Source organism: Patagioenas fasciata, chromosome 2, assembly GCF_037038585.1.
Source record: "Patagioenas fasciata isolate bPatFas1 chromosome 2, bPatFas1.hap1, whole genome shotgun sequence".
In the NCBI taxonomy this organism is placed as follows: Eukaryota; Metazoa; Chordata; class Aves; order Columbiformes; family Columbidae; genus Patagioenas; species Patagioenas fasciata.
This window is the reverse complement of record NC_092521.1, coordinates 65,552,509-65,564,665: the sequence shown is the minus strand read 5'-3', so window position 1 is coordinate 65,564,665 and position 12,157 is coordinate 65,552,509. Positions and strand designations below refer to the sequence as shown.

At 38.6% G+C, this 12,157-nt stretch overlaps 1 protein-coding gene across 1 annotated transcript in view; it reads right to left on the bottom strand.

Annotated features, from left to right (window-relative positions):
- Positions 1-12,157, bottom strand: part of LOC136097897 (dynein axonemal heavy chain 5-like) — a 170,365-nt gene that overhangs the window by 72,873 nt on the left and 85,335 nt on the right. Inside the window, exons 50-58 of the mRNA XM_071804333.1 lie at positions 11,975-12,142; positions 7,844-8,050; positions 6,532-6,861; positions 4,993-5,199; positions 4,663-4,905; positions 3,330-3,484; positions 2,014-2,678; positions 602-882; positions 10-225 (exon numbers count right to left, since the gene is read on the bottom strand). Coding sequence (XP_071660434.1) covers positions 10-225; positions 602-882; positions 2,014-2,678; positions 3,330-3,484; positions 4,663-4,905; positions 4,993-5,199; positions 6,532-6,861; positions 7,844-8,050; positions 11,975-12,142 — 2,472 coding nt within the window. The remainder of the gene's footprint in view (positions 1-9; positions 226-601; positions 883-2,013; positions 2,679-3,329; positions 3,485-4,662; positions 4,906-4,992; positions 5,200-6,531; positions 6,862-7,843; positions 8,051-11,974; positions 12,143-12,157) is intronic.

The window sequence follows — 12,157 nt, the reverse complement described above, 5'->3', positions numbered from 1 at the left end:
TATTCTTACCTTCTGGAATGTAAGCAACATGCTAAGAAATCCTGAATTATTCATTAGCTTCAGAGCCTCAGTCCATGATGGCTTCACACCTGGGCGTTCTTGATCAGGTGTTACTGAGTCTACTTTTCTTTGGAATAAAAGTAATACACAATCCATAATTCGCATTATCAAGTGAGGAGGTTTACCCAGTTTGCGAACAGTTGCAATGTCAGAAGGTTTTATTGTCTGAAAAATTCAACCAAAAAAGAATGTATTTATTTAAGCAATCACTTGATGGTAGAGAAAGAAGTTTTTTGGGAGGACTGGATATATAAGGCAATTGCTGCAGTTTTGCAGGTCACTCAGAAGCAGTACAGCAGGAAGTCCTTAAAGGTAGTTACCCCTCAATGACAGCTTTATTACCTTACAGTAGAGGACGTACTGCCCATCTTACCTCTCAGTTGTCTCAGTGTTCAGTTTTTTTCTACAAGGATCAACAGGTCAGTGCTAATCCTGTCAATATTTTTTTTTTTATTTATTTAGCAAATCAGAAGCATAAGCTATATTATTACAAAACCCAATCATTAACTACATACATGTTCAGAATATCTTTGATTCTGACCTGCAGGGCTGCCTCGGCTTCTTCCAATGCAGGTCTGGCAGCTTCAAGCTTCTTTTCTGCTGCTGCTTTATCAATGGCAATGTCATCCACAATGGCCTGAGCCTTGTCTTTTACCTTCTGCACCTGCATTTTCACCTTTTCAGCAGCTTGGGCTTTCATAGTTACTTCCAATAAAACTTCATCAGCTTTTTTTGAAGCTACAGCCAAATCTTTCTCTTTTGTCACCAACTCTTTGGAGAGCCGACTTACTGAAACCTCAGCCTCCATCAGTTTTGCAAGACCTGTGTTGGACAAATCCATTTTAGCACTAGAAAGACCTACTGCGAGAGAAACCTCAGTAAAGCAATATGGATACTTAAATGGATACTTAAAATAAGTTGTTCAGATTCGTGTTTAGGAACCCCAGTGAGTGATTCCATTTGTTGAACACCAAAATGGAGCAGAGGTAATATCCATCTGCTATTTAAAGCTTTTTCTTTTTTTTTTTCTTTTTTACTTTTCTTTTTTTTTTTAATGGGTAAGAGTCTTCAGAGTCTGTCACTTTATCACTTGTTTATATTCTTATATATGAGAGGGACATTAAATATTAAACTAACATATTGAAAAGCATTAGTATTGTGAATGGCACTCTTAAACATTATGTGTGTAATTTCAGAAATCCATAAGAAGTACCAGACTGTACTCTCTGTACAAAACAAAGAGGAGGAACCTGGTATCCTGAGCAATGCAAATGAAGACACAAGGAGACTAGGCTGAGCTTCCAAATTCAGTATGATGTGAACGTCCAGATGAGAGAGGGGTAAAAGAAACTAAAGATTCTTGAGCAATGCAATGCTCCAACATTTTTATCAAACTATGAGAAAAATCACCTAGAAAAGCTGTAAGTAAAAAAACCCTTATCTTTCTAACCCTCAGAAAAATGCACTTATGTTCCTTCCAGGCAGCCAGCCATCAGTCTTTGGATATATATGTACATAACTCAGTTCTGCAACTGGCAACAGTGGGAGAAGAAACAACTCAAGTTCACATGCAACTCCAAACAGCATTCAGGTTTGGAAACTGTTCAATTATTTACTGTGTATGACCTTGTGCAGTGCAAGATTTTGGAAATTTCGCATAGGATCTCAGGAGTTCCTTGGTATGCATACACGTCAAAGCAGCAGTTTCAGGTATTTTAACTGCTAACTAATACTATTTTCAAAACTTATCTGCAATCTGCAACATTCATAAAGTTCACTGAAACAAAACCTCCACATATTTTGTAATCACACACAACACAGCTGAAAACATTAAACTGCTTCCAAGTGAAAGTGAGCTCACTATTTAAATCCATACTTTCATATTCCTTTACTCAGATTCTTCTCACCTTTTTAAAAATTAAACAAACAAAAATCAAACAGATTTCACAGTACCTGTTCTCATGCGTTCAGACAAACGTCCAACACTGTCAAACTTCTCTTTGTAAATAGCTTTGTAACCTCCAATGAAGGACAGGTAAGATTTTGGAGTCACAAATGTTCGTCGCCTATATCGTTCAAAGTATTCAACACATTTTTCTGCCACGATGTCTTGAAATGTTCCCATGGTGTTAAAAACACTCTGTTTCACTTCATCTGTGCATTCAATATGGTAGGAAACTAAAAAATGCTGTGCAACTGCTACAAGAGCATCTTTAGGCCAGCACTGGAACCAGTCCATGGTACAGCCTGAAATCAGACCTGGGAATTTGAGTGCACGAGTTCTGAATTTTTCCCCAACAGGGGAAAAACAAAGAACGACATGCAGGTTATTACGCACTTGGGCAAGAAAGTAATTATAAAGATTTTCACCGGTGGGACTACGCCTTGGATATTCCTTCTTCATCGCCGGTATGAGGTCTTGCGTGATTTCACCTATTTCATCTCGTGCAAAAAGATTTGAGACTTCACCCGAAGTCAAAACATTGTTCATGTACTCAAGAAATGATTCATCTCTGATTTCATTATCTGTGAATATAAAGACAATGCCCTTTCCTTTTTGCCCAGCGGTGCGGTACAAGATTTTCAGATCATCCAAAAGGTTATTGGTGGCATATGTTCTGGGATAGAAAAGGATTAAAGAAAGAGAGAACAAAAATTACACATCATTTTAGGAAATACCTACCCTCCTTAAGGCAAGAAAAAAATCTACATAATAATTAATATCATATTTCCAGGTTTCATTTTATCAGGGATTTTTTCTTAAGCATGTTCCCAAAGTGAATGATCAGTAAACCCTATGTCAAAAAAGAAACAGATGGAAGGCAGTAGTTGCTTCAAGTCCCTTTAAATTTCTACAGATTACTAAATTTCAGGACTACGTACTATTGAGTCATTGACAGCAGCTGTAATATAGTCTGGGCACATAAGCATCTATAGAAAAAGCTACTATTTCCCCTGGCCATTAGCATTTGCCCACTATACAGAGTACACCAGCAGATTACTCTATGTTATCTTTAGTGCAAAATAGTATGTTAGTGGGATTTCGCAGGGGTGCATTGCAGACTCAAATGCTGCAAAAAAGAGAGATTTCTTGTCAATAGCATAATGGCAGAAGGATCTGTCATCTATAGATTGTGCACTTGCTCAGGCATCTTTGAAAATGTAGTTTACAATGAGGGTTAAACCAAACGTACTTGAAGTTGATTGTGAGACGCTCGTTTCTTTGGCAAATTAAGGAGCAAATGTCTATGTACATTGCATTCAGTTACCTTGTTAAAGTAATCTGAAATGTCTCATATCCAGCAATATATGACGCTAGTCTGGTCAGACTCTGTTTTCCAGATCCACCCACACCCACCAACAATGCATTTCCTTGTGGAGTACGAATAATCCGTGATATTTTAATCAAATGGATGATTGCATCCTGTGTATTGAGAGAAAAGGGGATTAAAAGATGTAAAAATAATAAAAAATACATTCAACTCAAAGCACATCACCAAGCAACTGCCTCTCAACAGCTAGATGGCTTCTCTGGAGCATATGCCAAAGACTCAGTCCTGTACTCATCATAATCACAGAATCACAGAATGTTAGGGATTGGAAGGGACCTGGAAAGATCATCTAGTCCAATGCCCCTGCTGGAGCAGGAACACCTAGATGAGGTTACACAGGAATGTGTCCAGGCAGGTTTTGAATGTCTCCAGAGTAGGAGACAACCCCCCTGGGCAGCCTGTTCCAGTGCTCTGGCACCCTTACTGAGAAGAAGTTTCTTCCCAAATTTAAGTGGAACCTCTTGTGTTCCAGTTTGAACCCATTACCCCTTGTCTTATCATTGGTTGTCACCAAGAAGAGCCTGGCTCCATCCTCGTGACACTCCCCCTTTGTATATTTGTAAACATTAATGAGGTCACCCCTCAGCCTCCTCTTCCCACTGACTTCAGTGGGCAGCAGGGCTAGCCCAACAGAAATGTCCATGTACCAACCTCATATGAAGCAATGTCATATGCAGTCTTTGTAGCTGGCAGAGCTGAGGGCATGTCCCTTAGGGGACAGAAGGAAAAATAGAAAGGAGGTGGATTAACACCCTCCCCCAGCCTTTTAGTTGAGCTCTTTACCAGCTCTCTAAATAGGCTGCCAAAATTAAAATACAAGTACAGTATAGACATTTCTTATTCCATTCCTGTATTTATCTTAGAGCAAGAATTAATCTCAAATGGTCTAGAAATCTACCAAGCCACCCAGTTTAAAGCTGAAGAAAGCATCGTGCATCAAGAGGCCTTTGAGAAGAAAGTAACTTTCAGAGATGCAAGACAATATTCATAATGTACACTGTAGAAACAAATGAGTTGTGCTTCGCATTATGCAAAGCAGGAGAAAGAAATGATTGGGAATTGCAAATAAATTGAATAATTTGTGGGAGAGAAGGCAGTTGGGAAACAGCAGCATGGCCTTGTAGAGTTTATTTGTAAGGTTTGCTGGATACAGGGCTAGCCATTCTGAGCTATCTCCAAAATAAATTGACAGGAAATTTCAAGATCCATGTATCAGTGAGTGCAAAAGACCCAACACTTTCTGTATTAATATAATTATAGAAACTAATACCTTGAAAAATACTAAATCCATCTTTGATCCTCTGATGGTTTCATTGTATTGTTGCATGAACATCTGTAATCTTTCAGCCAAATAATCCAAAGATGGGATAGGCTCATAAATTTTAGGAGCCTTCAACTCTGCATCATCAGGTTCATCTCCAGTAGCTTCTGGGACATCACGCAAGAAATCCACAAAGTATAATTCTGTGGACTGATCTTCAAATAGCTTTTGACCATGTTCTGCAGAAGCAATCTACAACAATATATTAAGGACTGATTTAGTAATGAAACATTTAATTGATCTCTTTCTCTGTCAAATACTGGAACACTTTTTGCCTACCTTTTTCATCATATCTTCAAACCAGTCTTTATCACTTTGGTTGATGAACCTGTCTGCAATAACACGTCTGCATTCGTGCTGGAACAAGGCTACCAAAACACTGATGCTCTGGCAGACTTCAGAAGTAACTGTAAGTATTCCTTGCCAAATACGACTGAGGTCTCGTAAATTAAAGATGTAATGAAATTTAGCTGGAGTTGGTAACATCTACAAAATAATGTCATAAGCTATATTCAAATAGCTACTAAATAAAACTATTTTCTATCTAGTACTAAATGAACATGAAAATTATCACAAACTTCAAAATCAATATTGCATTAAAGCAGAAATACAGGCTTGGCATTTAAGATGCAACAGTAAAAATGAAGAAATGACAGTAGCAATGACCACCTCTTTAATTTCACGTAGATTTTGCTTGGATTTCTCTGAATTTTTCAAGTCCTAGGAACATGGACTGAAGGGCAGTCAAACAGGTTAGTTAATGATGGCATTAAAAATGCAGTAAAAATGTCAGCACTGCTTAGCCTGTGGTGTTGCTGCCGCCACCCTTTCTCCCAGATCATCTCTGTCACTGTCCTTTCCGAGAACACGTGAGAAGGAAACCATTAGGAAGAGTAGATGAGGAAAAGTAAAGAAAAGAAAGCAAGAAAATGAGAAAAGATGATTTGAAAAAATTAGAAACTAAGCAAAAGCTACATTTTCTTTATACGCAGTTAATTAGCAGTAATAAGCACCATTTCTGTTGAATATAGTAGTCAATAGTTGACTGGTCAATAGTTTCACTACAATTCTATCTCTTTGTGTAAGCCAAGTTTATATCTACAGAGTTGAGTTGTTAGGGAAATTCTGATCAAACTTTTTTGGACTAGAAAATATTATTTATCAAATCCCTGCCTACCCTATCTTTACACTACTCTCCTCCACTTTCTTCATAAGAATTTGGCACACATTTCTATGCTGCATTTTTAATTTTCCAAATTTCATTCTACACATGAATTTTGTTTTCTATTTCAAAGCAACATTTGCTAAGGAATTGCAGTTAAATATTTTTACAATCTGTTTGGAATGGAAGAAATAAACTTTTAGAATTTACTAAATACCAGATTTCATTTGTTTTGAACTGATTTCCTCTCCATCGAATTTGACTTATTTACTTTAATTCAGATCTTTAAAGTATCTTGCAGTTCCAGACATCCCTACAGAAGATTCCTATCTAATTGTTAATTCATGGTTCCTTACGCCCTTGAAATTTTCTCAACCAGAAGACGTCTAAATCTTCCTAAGTTTGCTACATTATACTTATGTAATCAAATTCTTATATTAGCTATAGAAGGCACTGCATATGATTATGTTTTTAGTCAGGTAACTAGGGGCTGATAGCAACAAATTTTGAACAGAGACATCACCCAGCAGTTATACATACAGGTTACAGCTTCACAATATGAAGTATGAACACACATGACAGTACTAAAGACCTGGGTCTTGTTGCTTTGTCACTGTACAAGTGTTTCAAAGACTTCTTAACAGACATAATTTTACCTTTGTTTTTGTTGTTTGCCAAACCTTTCGAGTTGTAGACACTAATGCTGAAGCCAGTTTACATACTTCTGCAGGGAAACCTCGTTGTTCACAGAAATAGCCTTCAGCTATTGTTCGAAATATCTTGTCAACGGAGGAACTGGAAGGCAGTGTGCAGTTGTAGATGGTGAACTGGCGTTTCAGGCGCTGTGGGATGTCATTTCTACCACCCCCAGGGTGAATCATAGCAGCTACAAACTGAATGTCAACCACATTCGTGAATTCTCCTGGCTTCTCCAAACTGTAGAAACCTTTCTGTTCCATCAGCTGTCTCACAATCTCATTGGTGATCTGGTTATTGGAGGAAAAAAAAAAAAAAAAAAAAAGTATTTCAGGGTTCTCAACTTTAAAAAAAAAAAAAAAAGGAAATCTCCAGTAAAACCAATTAGTCAACAGAAGGAAAGACGTCTCTTATCTTTCTTAATTACAGGTATTCTGCTGGACACTCCAGCAATTTATAAAGCCACACAACATGGTGCCAAGTGCTCTGATGCAGTTGATTGCCTGTATGTAAGCTTCACATGCTAAGGAGTTGTGGACATGAGGTCAGACATTCAACCGGATTTCCATAATATCAATCTAACAAAATTCTGCACTTTAAAGCTTCAAGCCAGACTATATATTCAGATTGACACAGGCACTCAGATAGTGACAAAGAATGGTTACTTTAGCACAAAGTATAGTCACACATTTGCCTTTGTAGAGGCAGTGAGAGAACAGGATTATGGAGCTATACTGGGAGCAGGAAAATTACTTTTTCTCAGCTGTAATTCTTTTAAACTTAAGTCCGATTTTCAGTGAATAGGTCTATGAATGTTCATTTATCAAGACCTCAAGACATCTCACTAGTCTTGGATGTCAACTGTGATGTTAGATTTCACCTAATAATAACTGTACTTTAAAGTCCAGATCAGATAGAAGAAGGAAAAAGTGTCTGATTTCTTCTTGGATTTGCATGCTTCCTTTCCCAGACTGGTTCTTAGTACAGCTAGTTTGGAAATTCTTTAAGCTCTGTATGTAACCAAAACAAAAGGCTTAAAAACTACAATGATTGCAAGTGGTTTGATGCTGACCATAACCTTTTGGGAGTGTCAGCTTATCATCCTTGTTAAAGCTGGCTTGGGGAAATTGCTTGTAGTAGACGTACTTGGTGGTGTCCATATTGTAGTAACTTTTTCCTAAACTTTCTCATTTTTGCAACCTTCAGATCAGTATTTCCATCAACATCAACGATAACACCACCAGTTCCTAAATGTTAACATTTTCCTTTTACCTGATCCCCCCATTCATTGATCACAGGCATGTTGATGTCATCAATAAAGACAGTCATTTTCTTCCCTGATGGAGGACCATATGTAGTGCCCATTCTTTTATCTATGTAACTTTCTATGCTCCTTTGGAACATATGTGGCAGAGTTGCAGAAGAAAAGTTTAGGCATTTGGTCAAGTGAACATCTGGGTCATATTTGCTTGTGTAATCCTGCAAAAGAAACCATTTTTCAGTAAAGTGCACAAGTAACTCCAGATGAATTCAATCAAAAGGAGATGCGGATGCTCAGCAGTCCTGCAAAAATCAGACATCTACAAAATCCCAGTCCTGCTATTAACTTCAAAATGTCAAACAGCAGTTTAGTTAAGAAAAACATACCATCTCCAACGCAAAATTCAAACAAACTCTCAGTTAATGCTTTGCATAAAGTTTCTAAGTATTAAAATTTATAAGCCCTTAACAGATTTCACTAAGTGTTACAACAAACAGACAAGTGACAACTCAGGAAGCAACTAAACTTCGCATTAGCAATTGTCAGGGTTTTTCTAAATTCAAGCTGTTAGTAATGATCTGTTTCAGCAATCTGCAAAGAACAAGTGAAAAACAACATCCTTTTTCACATTTATACTATGGCCCCTTATCCTACCAAAAAAGCAGTATAAAGGAACAGTAGTGTAAAATTAAACCCAGTTACATCTCATTTACTGATAGTTATCCTCTCTTAATGAAGAAAGGAATCCTTGGGTTATATGAATGCACATAATTCCCACAGCTGCTGCCAATGCCCTAAAGCAACAAAGTTCTACTTTTTGTATTTAGTGAAACTTCATAATGGAACCAGAAAGAAAAAGATGTAACCCTGGAGTCACACCGAGGCATATATATACATATATATAAAATATCAGAAATATTTTGTTTGGCAAGATTCCTGGGACATAAAAATAGTATCAAAACTCTGAGATTTCTAATATTATTTCTTTTTAAAGATTCAATTATTCTGCAATTATGATGAAGTTGACTATCACTTAAATTCTTATCTTTATAACAGAGATGTCTCTAAATGTTCTCATTTTGATACCTGCGAAAAATAAACCTATATCATTGCTGATTAAATGTTCTAAGAACAACTCCAGTGAAACATATACTCTGTGTGACAACAGAAAGGAAAATACAGCTAAGCCCCCTCAAAATATTTTGATGAATAGTGTTAAACTGTTAATTTTTCCAACTATGTTGATACAAGGACCTCAGTTTAAGAAAAGATACCCTTCAGAAATAGTTTTTTCTCAGACATCACACACATGACAATCTACACACACAACGTACATTCAACAGTCCTGTCTTTGGTGAGTACACTTGACAGCTATGTGTTGGTGAAGGTCACTGCTCAGACCTCTCCTTGTACAAAACTAATGTAAGGGGTGCAGATGCCCAGATGGCAGTGGTGGGGGCTGCACGGAAGCCCCTTGTGAGAAGAGGACTGAGCTTCCCCATGCCAGACACAGACACAGACAGAGGTAGAAGTGAGAAAAAACGTGAGAGAAACAGCCCTGCAGACACACAGGTGAGAGCAGACAGAGGGGGAAGCCCACAGTGCAAAGCATGGTGAGGCGGGTTGTCAACCTGCAGCCCAACGAGGTCCACGTTGCAGCAGATGTCCACATTGCAGTCCCTGGAGGTGCCCACACCAGAGAAAGTGGATGTGCTCTGAAGGAAGCTGTAGCATGTGGAGAGCCCACATCAGAGCAGGCTCCCAGCAGGAGCTGAGACCTGTGGAAAGGAGCTGATGCAGGAGCACCTTTTCTGGCAGGAACTAAAGCCCATGGGAAACCCACACTGGAGCAGCCCATTCCTGAAGGACTGTGCCTCATGGGAAGGACCCATGCTGGAACAGTTCATGAAGAACTGTAGCCATGGTAAGGACCCATGTTGAAGCGGTTCACGGAAGACTGTAACCCATGGAAAGGACCCCACGTGGGAGTGGGGAGCAGCGTGAGGAAGAAGGAGCAGCAGAGCAGAGCTGTTATGGACTGATCACAGCCCTCATCCCCCTGTACTGCTTAGATGGGAAAGAAAGAGTGAAGGTGAGCCTGGGAAGATGGGAGAGGCAAGGGGAAGGTGGTTTTAGTATTGTCTTTGTTTTTTACCATCCAACGCTATTTTTCATTAGCATGTCAAGTCTATTTTGCCCGTAACGGTAACTGGTGAGGGATCTCCCTGTCCCTCCCTCAGCGCCTGTCCTGTTGAGGAGGGGAGGGAACAGGCGGTTGGGTGGGGATCTTGCAGCTCGCCAAGGTCAACCCACCGCAACTATGAACACACAGCCATTTGAAAAACACGCTTGTGTTTCATTCATTATGCCATTTCAGAATCTTTACATGGTAGTAGTAATATTCCACAATATATAAATGAGAACTATCTTTGAAAAATAAGAGGTTCTTTAATGGGATCGTTTTTGTTAGTTAAACTGTCAGAGAATTTTCAACTCTACCATACCAGTTTCACATTTAATTCTGGATTTTTTTCAGTTTGTGAATTAATAGCACAGAGAGTAAAGGTCTTAAATAACATTCCCTTGTAAATTCTTTATTTTGACATATACTGATGCCTTACTCAATGCTGAAGATTACTTCAGATTAATTCAGATTACTACCTGAACTGTTCTATATTAAAACCTTTTTACTTTTTCATTAAACCAGCTGCTTATATCTGGAAATTTCTTTTCCACAAGGAATAGTAAAGCAAAATTCTACAGAGGGTGAAAACAGAAGGGGAACAGTTGTGAAGGCAGTTAACTTTCACTCCTAACCTTAAATGAGATCAAATATCTACTGGCATTATGCTCCCTTGTGTAAGGAACATACTCTGCTCTATAGAATAGACATGGGGTAAGCAGCTCCCAAGAATCAGCTCTGATTATTTTTAGGGACAGCAATGGCAGCTGAAGGCTGGAGGTTGCCAGTAGTTGGACAAAATCCAGTATGCAGAATATCAAAACCACCACCCGGACCCCACCTCTTCACTCTGCTAAAATAGTTCTCCAGCTGGTGCCAGGAACAGAAGTTGACATTACACCGGCATGCATGTTGGCATCAACAGCTAAGCTGAAAAAGTAGTATTGATGGCTGCTGGCATTGGTACAACTCGCTTTATGTCAGGGCTCAAAAAGCACATGGCTGGGGGACACAAAATGGCTCCAGATTTTAAGAAAGCCAAAGGTCAATTTAGGCCAGTGTTTTTCAGATATTTTCAATTTCAAGGTCTCTGCAAATCCTCCGGTGGAGGTACCGATGCCCCTCTGGCAAACTCGGCTGTCCCAACAGTAGATCAATTTTATTTAGCTACCTCTCGTTGATCAGAGTCTACAGATTCCACCAAAAATCACAGGAACCCTGCTGAAAACCATTTTCTTGCATTTTTTTCGAATAAGGAATGCCAAGTTTGGTACGACTTCTAGGTTTGTTCAGCCTTTTGATCATTTGCTCTTCTGTAGTAAGTTATTATCTTTTTTAAGGGTCATATGATCAGCCTGCACCTTTTTATAATATGGAAAGCACATGTTTGTTAATGTAATAGCAATCCTGTTATTATTTTCTTCTACAGAAAGATCAATATGTCATTTTCAGTGAAGGAATTACAAGAGCAGATAATAAACACTACATTTACCCTCTGAAAACACCCTGAGTAAAGAAGGAAGTTCTCTATTTCTCTTCAGCTTGGCTTGTGAAGAAAGTCTATGCAACCAAGGTATACAAAAGATAGTTCACACATGGCACCACCACCAAAGCACAGGGAAATAAAAAGTCCTCCAAGGATCCATATTTTCTTAGCAAAATCTCCAGTTTGATTTCTCAAAAGAAAAGAACGTGTATGAAAGAACATTTATCACATGACCTTATGGCCATGGTTAGCAAAGCTTAAAAGAACCCTTTATACTAAAGTATACTTATGTTGTTGCTACTTATGTTGGTTTTGCTTGTAGGCCACGTGAGTACTGGCAAAATGCCTCAGTGAGAATGCTAGTATGTAAGCTGAAGAAAAACCAAATCACTCTCACACTTCAATATTTTTGCCAGTGTCAATTATTGCAATATTGTCATACAAAGATATTACATGTTTTTCCATTCCACCTACCTTAATCATAACTGTTTTTGCTGTTCCCTGTTCCCCAATCAGCAGAACAGCTTTTCCTTGCCTCATGATAGTGTGCATTAGAAACTCTGTTCGGACACTGTCTACATTCGGAACTAGAATGGAAGCGTATTCTGGTACTGAATCTTTAGGGTAAATATATTCAGAGACCTGCAGAAGAAAGAC